This window comes from Macaca fascicularis, chromosome 11 (assembly GCF_037993035.2).
Source record: "Macaca fascicularis isolate 582-1 chromosome 11, T2T-MFA8v1.1".
In the NCBI taxonomy this organism is placed as follows: domain Eukaryota; kingdom Metazoa; phylum Chordata; class Mammalia; order Primates; family Cercopithecidae; genus Macaca; species Macaca fascicularis.
The window spans coordinates 128,982,662-128,997,285 of NC_088385.1; the positions used below are offsets into that span (position 1 = coordinate 128,982,662).

The 14,624-nt window shown below is 47.1% G+C and overlaps 1 protein-coding gene across 4 annotated transcripts in view; it reads left to right on the top strand.

Annotated features, from left to right (window-relative positions):
* The first annotated feature begins 1,957 nt into the window (after positions 1-1,957).
* The window catches only part of PSMD9 (proteasome 26S subunit, non-ATPase 9), a 29,934-nt gene continuing 17,267 nt past the window's right edge, over positions 1,958-14,624 (top strand). For 2 of the 4 annotated variants that reach the window (XM_005572468.5, XM_045366143.3), the window contains exons 1-3: positions 1,958-2,152; positions 8,468-8,570; positions 12,722-12,933. In XM_005572468.5, coding sequence (XP_005572525.2) covers positions 2,015-2,152; positions 8,468-8,570; positions 12,722-12,933 — 453 coding nt within the window. In that variant the 5' untranslated portion in view covers positions 1,958-2,014. The remainder of the gene's footprint in view (positions 2,153-8,467; positions 8,571-12,721; positions 12,934-14,624) is intronic. The other 2 variants (XM_074008156.1, XM_074008157.1) reach the window with 1 other exon arrangement.

The following is a 14,624-nucleotide window of genomic DNA, read 5'->3' on the forward strand; positions in this document are numbered from 1 at the left end:
AATTTACAAATAATTTACAGAGTCACCAATTATTTACATTTTGCCATATTTACCTTATCTATCTCTTGTCTACAAATATATATCTATCTCTTTCTTTTTTTTGAGATGGAGTCTCACTATATGGCCAAGGCTGGAGTGCAGTGGCACGATCTTGGTTCACTACAACCTCCGCCTCTGAGGTTCAAACGATTATCCTGCGTCAGCCTCCCAGGTAGCTGGGATTACAAGTGTGTGGCACTGTGCCTTGGTAATTTTTGTATTTTTAGTAGAGACGGTGTTTCACCATGTTGGCCAGGCTGGTCTTGAACTCCTGACCTCAAGTGATCCGCCCACCTCAGCCTCCGAAAGTGCTGGGATTACAGGTGTGAACCACCACACCTGATCATCTCCTGAATAATTTTTTTTTTTTTTTTTTTTTTTGTAGAGACGGAGATCTTGATATGTTGCCCAGGCTGGTCTCAAACTCCCGGACCTAAGGGATCCTCCTGCTTTGATCTCCCAGAGTAATGGGACTACAAGGCATGAGCCACTGCACCTGTATCTCTCTCTCTCGACAATGTTAGAAATGTTAGTTTATTTCTGAGGGGCGTGGTGGCTCACTCCTGCAATCCCAGCACTTTGGAAGGCCGAGCTGGGCTGGGTCACTTGAGGCCAGGGGTTCAAGACCTTCTCAGTCTCCTGAATGCCTGGGATTACAGCTGTGTGCCACCACACCCAGCTAGTTTTTTATATTTTTGGTAGAGACAGGGTTTCACCATGTTGGTGAGGCTGGTCTTGAACTCCCACCTCCCAAAGTGCTGGGATTACAGGCATGAGCCACCATACCCAGCCCATTACATTTAGTTGATGCATATCTTCAGTGTTCTTAAATCTAGGTAATTGCATATCCGCCTCCTTTCCCTTCCCCCACCCCTCATTCCCCATGTGTATTTCACAACATTGACTTTTTTTGAAGTTTTCAGGCCAGTTTTTTTGAAGTATGTCCCTTCTTTTGGATACGTCTGTTTTCCAATGATTAAATTCAGGGCAAACATGTTTGAATACTACACAGATGACCGTTAAGCCCTTTTCCAGACAGAATATTAGAGGCACATGGTCAGATATCAAAGTTGATCATTTAGTTAAGCTGGGTTGGAATTTTGGCCTCACATTTTGCTAGTTGGGTAAATCGGTTATTGAGACGGTTTTCTCAGCTGTCAAACTGGGAGGTAATAATCTAGCTTCATGATGTTGTTGAATTAATATATGTCAGGCACTTAGAACACCGTCTGGCACATTATAAGTATCAATAAATAAACACTGTTACCGTTATTATTATCACTACAATTTATAGAGGCCTTAACAGGAACATCCAGCACCTTCAACAGTATGTGGCTTATAGGAAGCATTCCATGAATATTTGTTAGCAGGACAGCTCTATGAGAGCTGCTATCAATTACTGCCCCATTTTACAGATGAGGAAACTGAGGCTCAGAGAAGCAAGTAGTGACTTAGGGTCACACAGATTGCCGTTTGGTGGCAAGATACGGGGTTTGTACTCAGGCATATCGGATCTGTAAAGTGAGGGATAAGGAATCTTAATGTATTTTGTAAATCCTCCACGGCTGTGTGGATGTGAAGAACTGAATTGGAGCGCCACGCGGCGGTTCTCTGGCGTACAGTATCCATCCATACAGTAGGCGCTCAATAAATGTCTGTTGCACGAATGAGGAAAGAAAATGAGTCAGCTGACGCGAGATCATCCCCTAGCGTTTGTATGCACCTACGTGGGGATCCATCGCTGCCGACGCTACTCCTGCCGGGTCACCACAGGCGCACGTGTTCCGTCAGGGCGCGGCTTCCGGCGACCCAGCTCCGCCGCCAAGCCCCACCCCAAGCCCCACCCCTTGCCTGTTGTCGCGCTCGCGGACGGCTGTGGTGTTTTGGCCCATGGGCGGAGCCGTAGTTACGGTCTACTGGGGCGTCGTCCGTAGCCCGGGAGCCGGGTGTGTGGAATCGCGGCCCGAGGTTCGCTATGTCTGAGGAGGAAGCGAGGCAGACCGGAGGCTCCTCGCAGGCCGGCGCCGTGACTGTCAGCGACGTCCAGGAGCTGATGCGGCGCAAGGAGGAGATAGAGGCGCAGATCAAGGCCAACTATGACGTGCTAGAAAGCGTGAGTGTGGGTTCGGGGCGCCCCAGGTTGCCTAACCCGGCCCCCCGTCTCTGGAGGACTGGGAAGCCAGGGCCGCCTCAACTTGGGCGTTCCGCAATGGATCTTCTCCCTGGGAGGCCCAAGGCGCCGCAAGTGCGGCCTCTGTCGGCACAAGAAGGCAGTTAAAGAACCTTAGTAACTTAACAGTTAGCTATATTGATATCCAGCAAGCGTTTATGGAGCCCTACTGTGTGCTAGGCGCTGGTTTAAGTGCTGTGCATTGTTGAGTTCATTTAATCCTCACAACAACCCTTTGAGATGGATGCTGTTACTTTCTCCATTTTAGGGAGGGGGAAACAGGTGTTACTTGGTGATTGAACAGCTGTCATGTGCTTCGCTGACTGCCTTCTCTTAATTTTGTATTTTTTGTAAAGACAGAGTCTCGCTCTGTTGCCCAGGTTGGTATCGAACTGTTGGCCTCAAGCGATCCTCCCGTTTCGGCCTTTCAAAGTGCTGGGATTACAGGCGTGAGCTACTGCACCTGGCATTTGCTGATTGCATCATAACTTCTTAAACTTCAGTGTGTATGTGAATTACCTGGAGATCTTATTAAAATGAAGATTTTGTTTGAGGCAAGGGATCAGATTCTGCATTTGTAGTCAACTCCCAGCAATGCTGATGCTAGAGGTCTAAGGACCGGACTTTGAGTGACAAATAAGGCTCATCCTTATTGCATAAGGAGGAAACTGAGGCCCAGAGTGGGGCAAACGCCTATCTAAGGTCATGCAGGTTGGAATTGGCAGCGATGGGTCTGGCTCAAAAGCTGATGCAGATTTTCTTTTTTTTTTTTTTTTTTTTTTGAGACGGAGTCTCGCTCTGTCACCCAGGCTGGAGTGCGGTGGCCGGATCTCAGCTCACTGCAAGCTCCGCCTCCCGGGTTCACGCCATTCTCCTGCCTCAGCCTCCCGAGTAGCTGGGACTACAGGCGCCCGCCACCTCGCCCGGCTAGTTTTTTGTATTTTTTAGTAGAGACGGGGTTTCACCGTGTTAGCCAGCATGGTCTCGATCTCCTGACCTCGTGATCCGCCCGTCTCGGCCTCCCAAAGTGCTGGGATTACAGGCGTGAGCCACCGCGCCCGGCCGATGCAGATTTTCTTATGCCACCTAGTATAAAATCACAAATCAGTTCGCAGAGGAAGATTCAATTAATTACACCCAAGTAGGGTGGGATGGAATGCATTTTAGGTGATGTAAATGAAGTTTCTTTTTTTTTTTGGTTTGAGACAGAGTCCCGCTTTGTCACCCAGGCTGGAGTGCAGTGGCTCAATCTCGGCTCACTGCAGCCTCCGCCTCCCGGGTTCAAATGATTCTCCTGCCTCAGCCTCCTGAGTGGTAGGGATTACAGGCGCGGGCTGGTATGCCAGGCTAATTTTGTATTTTAAGTAGAGACAGGGTTTCACCATGTTGGTCATGGCGGTGTTGAACTCCTGACCTCAGGTGATCCGCCCACCTCGGCCTTCCCAAGTGCTGGGATTACAGGTGTGAGCCACTGCGTCTGGCCATAAGATGAAGTTTCATACGGAGGGCCAGAGAACCATTTTACTGGGTACTGACTGTATGCTTAAAGTGGCATTCAGACCTCAGGTCTGTTCCATTCAGAACCTGTGCTTTCAAGCGAATTACCAGCAATTTCTCAAACTTTAGTTTATTTTCTACCACATGCAGGATACATATGCATATACCACTTGTACTGTTATTCCTTTTATATTTTTATTTAAATAGATCTACTTTTAATCTTATATAAATGTATTATTATTATTATTATTGAGACAGGGTCTCGCTCTGTTGCCCAGGCTGGAGTTCAGTGGCACCATCTTGGCTCACTGCAGCCTCAACCTCCTGGGCTCAAGCAATCCTCCTACCTCAGCCTCCCAAGTAGCTGAGACTGCAGGTACGTGCCACCATGCCCAGCTAATTTTTATATTTTTTGTAGCTACGAGGTCTTGCTCTGTTGCTCAGACTGGTCTCAAACTCCTGGGCTCAAGCAGTCCTCCTGCCTCTGCCTCCCAAAGTGTTGGAGTCACAGGCATGAGCCACAGTGCCTTGCCCATAAATGTATTTTGAAAGAAAATTTCAAAACTCGGCTACATATGGAAAATGAGAATCTTTTCTCTTAAATATAAGGTCAGATGCTTTGCAGGTTGATATGGCACGTTCGTTGCTTCTGGCTGGCTGCTGTTGCTTGCTGAAGGCTTTCAGCCTGAAACCCTGCTCTGTTTGTTTTTAAAAAGTGGGTTTGGGCCAGGCGTGGTGGCTCACACCCGTAATCCCAGCACTTTGGGAGACTGAGGCGGGTGGATCACCTGAGGTCAGGAGTTTGAGACCAGCCTGGCCAACATGGTGAAATCCCGACTCTACTAAAAATAACAAAAATTAGCCAGGCGTGATGGCACATGCCTGTAGTCCCAGCTACTTGGGAGGCTGAGGCAGGAGAATCACTCGAACCCGGGAGGTGGAGGTTGCAGTGAGCTGAGATCCTGCCACTGCACTCCAGCCTGGGCGACAGAGCAAGACTCTGTCTCAAAAAAAGAAAAGGGTTTGGGTACAGTGGCTCATTATTTGAGTGGCCAAGGTGGGAGGATCACTTGAGGCCAGAAGTTCAATACCAGCCTTGGTAGCATAGCGAGACTGTGCCTCTACAAAAAAAAAAAAGTTTTTAAATTAGTTGGGCATGGTGGTGCATGCCTGTAGTCCCAGCTACTTGGGAGGCTGAGGCGGGAGGATTGCTTGAGCCCTGGATGTTGAGGCTGCAGTGAGCTATAATTGCACCACTGCATTCTCTTTTGGGTGACAGAGTGAGATGCTGTCTCTTTTTTTAATAAAAAAAAAGGCCAGGCATAGTGGCTCACGACTTTAATCCCAGCACTTTGGAAGGCCGAGGCATGCGGGTCATTTGAGATCAGGCGTTCGAGACCAGCCTGGCCAATGTGGTGAAACCCTATCTCTACTAAAATACAAAAATGAGCCAGGCGTGGTGATACACACCTGTAATCCCAGCTACTCGGGAGGCTGATGCAGGAGAATCGCTTAAACCTGGGAGGTGGAGGTTACAGTGAATCAAGATTGCGCCATGACACTCCAGCCTGGGTGACAGACTCCATCTCAGAAAAAAAAAAAAAAAAGTGGGCAGCCAAAACTGTAAACTATAAATCTCGTATAATAAAACATAGGAGTAAATCTTCATGACCTTGGATTGGGCAAAGCCTTTTTAGATATGGCACCAAAAACACAAGCTACAAAAGAAAAAATGATAAGTTGGATTTCAACATTTAAAACTGTGTTTCAAAGGACTTAGTAAAGAAAGTGAAAAGATAAGCTCCAGAATAGGAGAAAATATTTGCATATCATTTCTCTGATAAAAGGATAGTATCTAGGCTATAGTAAGAGCTCTTATAACTCAATAATAAAAAGAGAACCAATTAGAAGACAGGGAAAGGATCTGAATAAACATTTCTCCAAAGAAAATATGATCAATAAAAATGGTCAGTGGCCAGGTGTGGTGGCTCATGCCTATAATCCCAGGACTTTGGGAGTCTGAGGCAGGAGGATCACTTGAGGCCAGGGGTTTGATACTAGCCTGGGCAACACAGTGAGAACCTATCTTTACAAAAAATTAAAAATTAAAGGCTTGGTGCGGTGGCTCACGCCTGTAATCCCAGCACTTTGGGAGGCCGAGGCGGGCGGATCATGAGGTCAGGAGATCGAGACCATCCTGGCTAACACGGTGAAACCCCGTCTCTACTAAAAATACAAAAAAATTAGCCGGGCGTGGTGGCGGGTGCCTGTAGTCCCAGCTACTCCCGGGAGACTGAGGCAGGAGAATGGCATGAACCCGAGAGACAGAGCTTGCAGTGAGTCGAGATCGCGCCGCTGCACTCCAGCCTGGGCGACAGAACAAGGCTCTGTCTTAAAACAAAAAATTAAAAATTAGCCAGGTGTGGTGACATGTACCTGTGGTCCCAGCTACTTAGGAGGCTGAGGCGGATTGCTTGAACTCAGGAGTTCAAGGTTGCAGTGAGCTATGAACACACCACTGTACCCCAGCCTGGTCAACAGAAAGAAATCTTGTCTCAAAACAAACAAACAAACACAAAAGCCGTTAACTTTTATACTTTACATGAGTCAGTTATATGGTATCTGAATTATATCTCAATAAAACTTATAAAAATGGAGGGTCCTAGAGATAGCAAGTAACTGGGGTGTTGCAAAGACCAGCACCAAATGGACACTTTTGCCTTGACAATTGAAGGATTGAAGAGAATTGGGAAAGGAATATGTATTTTTGATTCAGGGTTATTTAATGCCCTGTGTGTGAGCTGCCAGTGTTATGGATCCCACGCTTTGAGAAGCATTATCCAATGTGATATTGATTCTCAAAGGCTGGTTAACTCTTAATCACTGTGGGAAGGCAGGAGCAGATACAGGTTTTTAGCCCCTGGGGCATTTCTGCAGTGTCATGGTGAATCCTGTGTTAGGGGAGTATGGAGAACTATCTCCTTGCACAGTGGACAGTAGGTTTGGGTGTAACCCGGAGGCTTCCAGAGAGAAAGGGAGCAAGGCTCTTCTCAGTGCCTGCGTACACTGGCAACTTGTCCCTGGACTGACTAATCCTTACAGCCACTGTTTATGACTATGACTGTGCATAATCGTTTTCTTGGGCCACCATAACACCACAGAGTTGGGGACTTAAAACAGGAATTTACTCTGTGCCAGCTCTGGAGGCCAGAAGTCTGAAATCAAGATGTCAGCAGGGTTGGCTCCTACAGGCTCTGAGAGAGAAGCTTCCAGGCCTTTCTCCCAGCCTCTGGTGGCTGCCGGTGGTCCTTGGCTTACAGCTCTGCCTGCATCTTCACATGGCCTTCCTCCTGTTTCTCTGTCCCACACCTACCTCTGCCTTTCTTTTTTGAGGACACCAGCCACCAGATGAGCTTATCTCGAGATCCTTACCATAATTACATCTACAAAGACTCTTTTTCAAATAAAGTCATATTTACAGGTTCTAGGGGTTAGCATGTGGTTATCTGTTTTTGGGGGCCACTCTTGAACCCACTGCGTTGTGTATGCATGTGGCACTGTGCTGAGTACTCTGTGGGTCAGCTCATTAGGTCTTGCAGCAGGTAGGGAGGGAGGCGAGTGCTCTTACTCCCATTTTATAATTGAGGAAGCTGAGGCTTAGAGAGGAGAAGGTCTCAGCTAAGGATGTCCAGCTTGTACGCGGCAGAATTGAGATTCAAATTAAAGTCTAACCAACTGCAGAGCCCCTCCCCTGAGCCATGCGACTGGTTTCACTGCTTTTGTGTACTCTCCTCCAACTCATATCTTTAAAATGTTAAAAAAAAAAAAAAAAAGAAAAGAAAGGGTTGTTTTGAATAGAGAATACATTCCCAAAGGCAAAATTCAAAACCTACAGAGGGATGTAAAGTGGAGCTTCTCTCTCCCTGCCCTGTCACCCAGCTACCCAGTTCCTCTCCCTGGAGGCAGCTGGTGCTATCACTGTTTCCTTCTTGGAAAGGCCTTTTAGATCTTTTTATTTTCAGAAGACTCAAAGCCCTGCCACAGCTGGATGCCGTTTGGACTTCTCACTCCCCTCTAGCTTCCAGGGCCAGCAGCCAGGTGTCAGCCACCTGTGGGAAGGAGGGTCTGAAGGAGGGGAGGAAGAGGCTGGCCTTGGGGATGATGCTCAAAGGAGTCTTTGGTTTTATCGGCACTGTGTTAACTTCAAAAAAGAATGCAATCATGCATTACTTGCATTAAAAATAAAAAATGAGGCCAGGCCTGGTGGCTCAAGCCTGTAATCCCAGCACTTTGGGAGGCCGAGACAGGCGGATCACGAGGTCAGGAGATCGAGACCATCCTGGCTAACATGATGAAACCCCGTCTCTACTAAAAATACAAAAAACTAGCCGGGCGAGGTGGCGGGCTCCTGTAGTCCCAGCTACTCAGGAGGCTGAGGCAGGAGAATGGCATAAACCCGGGAGGCGGAGCTTGCAGTGAGCCGAGATCCGGCCACTGCACTCCAGCCTGGGCGACAGAGCGAGACTCCGTCTCAAAAAAAAATAAAAAATAAAAAATAATAAATAAAAACAAAAAATGAAAGACACGGTGCCCACCCCAGGGTAGTTGTGAGGACATGAATAGAGCCCCTGGTCTAAGTGATCGGTATGTGACACTGATACTGTCACCTTTATTATGACTTCAGAGGAGAAGGGTCTTGGGAAAGACATCCTGGGGACATTACACCCATGAGCACCTTTTAACCACATTTCTTTCCTCCAGCAAAAAGGCATTGGGATGAACGAGCCGCTGGTGGACTGTGAGGGCTACCCCCGGTCAGACGTGGACCTGTACCAAGTCCGCACCGCCCGGCACAACATCATATGTGAGTGGCCCTCTTAGAGGACTTTCCCCGCCTTGTGGTGGGAAGTGTTAAAGGCATACAAATAAAACCAAGGATCTGTGTTATCCACTGCTTTCTCTTCTGCCTTGATGGGATTATCTTATCCCCCTCCAAGGACTGAGAACTAAAGGAATGGGCTAGACTCTAAGCTTCTATATTTCTGGTTTCATTTTCTCTCCCTTTTTTTTTTGAGCCAGGGTCTTGCTCTGTCTTCCACACTGGAGTGCAGTGGCGCTAACATGACTCACTACAGTCTTAACTCCCCAGGCTCCAAGTGATCCTCCTGTCTCAGCCTCCCATGTAGCTGGGACTATAGGCGTGTGTCACTGTGCCCGGCTAATTTTTTTTTAGTAGAGACAAGTCATGCTAAGTGGCCCAGGTGAGTCTTGAACTCCTGGACTCAAGTGGTCCTCCTGCCTCGGCCTTCCAAGGTGCTGGGATTACAGGCATGATTTGTTTTTAATTAAAGAGCTAGGAGAGAGTACAGATTGGATAGTATATTTGTTTTCTGTTTCTGCCATAACAAATGACCACAGACTTAGTAACTGGAGATAAGAAATCCAGATGGGTCTCACTGACTAAAATCAAGGTGTTGGCAGGACTGGCTCCTTCTGGAGGATCTAGGGGAGAACCTGTTTCCTGGTCTTTTCTGGTTTCCAAAGGCTGCCCACTGTCCTAGGCTCATGGCTTTGTCCATCTACAAAGCTGGCAATTGCATTTCCCTCACTCTGATTCTGTCATCACATCTCTGTCTCTCACTCTCCTGCCTCCCTCTTGCACCTATAAAGACCTCTGTGATGACACCAGGCCTACCTGGATAATCCAGGATCATGTCCTCATCTTAAGGTCCTTGATCACATCCTCAGAGCCCCTTTTGCCATGTAAGGTGGCATATTCCCAGGTTCTAGGGGCTAGGATGTGGATGTGTTGGAGGCCGTTATCCACTCAGCCATAGGTAGACAACCGTTTCCACCACAGAGTCCTATTAACATTTATCCTCCACATTTTTCAGTTACTAACTCCTCTTTAATCTATTTGAATCTTGATTCCATCTGCATCACATCTTATTTATTTATTTATTTTTTGAGACAGCGTCTCACTCTGTCACCCAGGTTGGAGTGCAGTGGCACGATCTTGGCTCACTGCAACCTCCACCTCCCGGGTGACAGAGCAAGAGACCATCTCAAAAAAAAAAAAAAAAAAAATCTGAGCAATTCCTTATTGGTCTTTTTTTGAAAAATCTGTTCTTGGCCGGGTGTGGTGGCTCATGCCTGTAATCCCAGCACTTTGGGAGGCCAAGGCGGGCAGATCACCTGAGGTCAGGAGTTTGAGACTAGCCTGACCAACATGGTGAAATCCTGTCTCTACTAAAAATACAAAAATTAGCTGGATGTGGTGGCACATGCCTGTAATTGCAGCTACTCGGGAGGCTGAGACAGGAGAATCGCTTGAACCCAGTAGGCGGAGGTTGCAGTGAGCCGAGATAGCGCCACTGCACTCCACTCTGGGCGACACAGCAAACAAAACTCTGTCTCAAAAAAAAAAAAAAAAAAAAAAGAATATTCTCACAAGTTTATTTTATTGTACAAAATAACTTTTTTAAAGAACAGTTATAGATTTACATACAAATTGGAAAATAATGGCCTGGAGCCTCCAGGAGGTGGAGGTTGCAGTGAGCTGAGATTGTGCCATTGCACTCCAGCCTGGGCAACAAGAGCGAAACTCTGCTCAAAAAAAAAAAATTGGAAAATAATGCAGAGGTCCTTTGGCTTCTGTATGTAGTCTCCTGTGTTGTTAGCAGCATATATACATATATAATATATATACATATATGTATGTATATATAAAATATACGTGTGTGTATATATATAATATATATGTGTATAAATGTAAAACATACATGTGTATATATGTATATATAATATACATATGTGTATATATAATATACATATGTGTATATGTAATATATGTATATGTAATATATGTATGTGTATATATAAAATATACACATATGTTAACATATATGTTATACATACATATATAATACATAACATACATGTGTTATACATACTTATATAAATATATACATATATATTTTATACACACATATGTATGTGTGTGTATATATACACACATATGTATATATGCAAAATATACATATCCGTGTGTGTGTGTATATATATATATATTTTGAGACAGAGTCTTCCTCTTTGCCAGGCTGGAGTGCAGTGGTGTGATCTCAGCTCACTGCAACCTCCACCTCCCAGGTTCAAGTGATTCTCTGGCCTCAGCCTCCCGAGTAGCTGGGATTTCAGGTGCCTACCACCACACCTGACTAATTTTTCTTTTTTTTTTTTGAGATGGAATCTCACTTAGCCGCCTAGGCTGGAGTGCAGTGGCACGATCTCGGCTCACTCAATGCACCCACCGTCTCCCGGGTTCAAATGATTCTCCCGTCTCAGCCTCCTAAGTAGCTGGGATTACAAGCATCCACCATCAAGCCCTGCTAATTTTTATATTTTAGTAGAGACAGGGTTTCACCATGTTGGCCAGACTGGTCTTGAACTCCTGACCTCAGGTGATCTGCCTGCCTCAGCCTCACAAAATGCTGGGATTATAGGCGTGAGCCACTGCACCTGGCCAACAGCTTATATTAATATGGTATGTTTGTAATTGCAAATTTGTGTTTTGAAATATACTGCAGAAACATTTTGTACTGAAAAAAACCCTTTCAGTAACATTTTGATTAGAATTGTAATATGTTGTAAATAGTCATTCGCTCCATTCCCTAGTAGCTGTGTATTGAGCACTTCCTGTGTGCCAGGCATTGCAGATTCTAGGGATGCTGTGGACCTCTCATCGGGGGGGGGTTTTCTAGTGAAAGTGACCATGTGTTATGTAAGTCTGCCTCCCAGGCACATGTCTCCACTTGTTCAGATCTGGGTTCTTTTCCCACATCTGCTCCTGTGGGTTGAGAACTTGAATCCCTTAACGACTGAGGGTCTCACCTTTGCTCTAAAGTGACAGTGGCAGAGGAGGCAGGTCAGGTAGTATGGCAAGCCCACTGACAGGCACAGGGTATCAAAATACCAGCTGCTGTGCTGGCGTGGCCTGCAGATTGCCATGGTGGTTCACAACATTTTGAATTAGCTGTCTGTACTGAAAAATCAGAGAATTTCACTTCAGACATTCCCATTTTCAGCTTTTCTGGAAAAATCAAAGATTTCATGGCATGGGCTCTTCCTCCCAAACCCCACCAATTGGCAGGAGCCCTGTAGCAGGGGTGCCCTTTGGCCACCTCCCTGTGGACTCCCTCTCCTGGACGGAGTGTCTCCAGGATTACCAGGCTTACGCAGCATTGTTTTTTTTTTTTTTTTTGAGACTAAGTCTCGCTTTGTTGCCAGGCTGGAGGGCAGTGGCACTATCTCGGATTGTTGCAACCTCCGCCTCCCGGGTTCAAGCAGTTCTCCTGCTTCAGCCTCCCAAGTAGCTGGGATTACAGGCACATGCCACCACGCCCAGCTCATTTTTGTATTTTTTAGTAGGGACGGGGTTTCACCATGTTGGCTAGGTGATCTCAATCTCTTAACCTCGTGATCCTCTTGCCTTGGCCTCCCAAAGTGCTGAGATTACAGGCGTGAGCCACTGTGCCCGGCTTATGCAGCATTTTTCCTTCTAGAGGATTTCAGAGAAAAGTGAAATCTTGATTACCCCCAGCCTGAGTCATTCATTCACATGACCACAGTGCCAGCCCCTCATATGCCTTTGAGTTCATGCCTGTGGATTCAGCTGGACGTTACCTTCCTTCTGCTTACCTCTCAGGGCTCACCCGAGACAGCACTGCCTTCAGGAAGTCTTCCTTCATCTCCTAGAGTAGGAAGGGCAGACTTTCCTGCTGGCCAGGCCTCCCTGCAGTCATCGGATGTTACTGTAATTACTTATTCTGGAGCTGCTCCTTGCAGGACTGAATACTCCATGAGAGAATGTCCTCTGTCTTGGTCAGAGACTCCTCTTCGCCTCTAGCTGCATGTCTGGCATGTAGTAAGCACTTGTTAACTCTTCAGTGAATGAACGTAGGAGTCTTGTGTCCTCCGCTGTCTTCCTTGGCCCTTGATGTGTGGTTCTCATCCCAGGCCTGCAGAATGATCACAAGGCGGTGATGAAGCAGGTGGAGGAGGCCCTGCACCAGCTGCATGCTCGTGACAAGGAGAAGCAGGCCCGGGACATGGCTGAGGCCCACAAAGAGGCCATGAACCGCAAACTGGACCAGAGTGAGAGCCAGGGCCCTCCACAGGCCTTCGCCAAAGTGAACAGCATCAGCCCTGGCTCCCCAGCCAGCATTGCGGTAATCCAGGGGTTGGCCACTCAAGTCCATGCCCAGGGGACACTGTGGGTCAGGTAGCCTTCAGGGGTGTGGAAAGACAGACCAGTTGTCTCCATGCTGCGGTGCTGAGTTCAGACTAGTTGTCTCCATGCTGCGGTGCTGAGTTCAGTTACTCATTTAATAAACACTGAGTGAGGCCTGCTGTGTATCCAGCCCTGTGCTGGGGGCAGAGTTTTAGAGAGGGGTCAGCCCCGGCTGCCCACTACATTGGTGGGGGAGTGACCTGTTCCCAGTGACAGAAGATGATAAATGTCCCAAGAGAGGGAGAGGATCTCTTCTTGGGGCTTATTTTAGCTGGGCACTGAATGATGAAAATGAGAATGGCATCCTGCCAAATGAATTAGTTATGCATGTTATGTGGTGTGTTAAAAAAAACCTTAGGCTGGGCACAGTGGCTCATGCCTGTAATCCCAACACTTGAGAAGGCTGAGGCTACTTGGAAAGCTGAGGTGGGAGGATCACTTGGGCTCAGGAAGTCGAGGTTGCAGTGAGCTGTAACTGTGCCACTGCACTCCAGCCTGGGTGACAGAGTGAGACCTTGTCTTAAAAAAAAATTACAGGCTCACGCCTGTAATCCCAGCACATTGGGAGGCCAAGGCCGGTGGATCACTTGAGGTCAGGAGTTCGAGACCAACCTGGCCAACATGGTGAAACCCCGCCTCCACTAAAAATATGAAAATCATGCCACTGCACTCCAGCCTGCGCAACAGAGTGAGACTCAAAAAAAAAAAAATTACCCATTTAAAGTGTTTAGTGTTTTTTAGTATATCACAGAGCTATGCATCACCACAATCAATTTTATTTCTATTTAAAAAATTTTCAGCCAGGTGCGGTGGCTCACGCCTGTAATCCCAGCACTTTGGGAGGCTTAGGTGGGTGATCATCTGACGTCAGGAGTTCAAGACCAGCCTGGCCAACATGGCGAAACCCCATCTCTACTAAAAATACAAATGTTAGCCGGGTGTGGTGGCATGTGCCTGTAATCCCAGCTACTCAGGAGGCTGAGGCAGGAGAATCTCATGAACCCAGGAGGTGGAGGTTGCAGTGAGTGGAGATCGTGTCACTACACTCCAGCCTGGTGAGAGAGTGAGACTGTCTTAAAAAAAAAAAAGGGGGGGTTTCACTATGTTGCGTAGGTTGGTCTCCACCTTGTGGGCTCAAGTGATTCTACCACCTTGGCCTCCCAAAATGCTGGGATTATAGGCATGAGCCACCATGCCCAGCCATAATCAATTTCAGAACATTGTTCCTGTAAAGAAACTCTATAGTGATTTGCCATCACTTCCCAATCCCCCAGCTCCCTGCACGCAGTTATCTACTTTCTGTCTCTATGGATTTGTCTATTCTGGGCATTTCCTCTAAGTGGAATCATATAATATGTGACCTTTTATGACTGGCTTCTTTCACTTAGCATATTTTCTTTTTTTTTTTTTTTTTTGAGACGGAGTCTCGCTCTGTCGCCCAGGCTGGAGTGTAGTGGCCGGATCTCAGCTCACTGCAAGCTCCGCCTCCCGGGTTCGGGCCATTCTCCTGTCTCAGCCTCCTGAGTAGCTGGGACTACAGGCGCCTGCCACCTCGCCCGGCTAGTTTTTTGTATTTTTTAGTAGAGACGGGGTTTCACCGTGTTAGCCAGGATGGTCTCGATCTCCTGA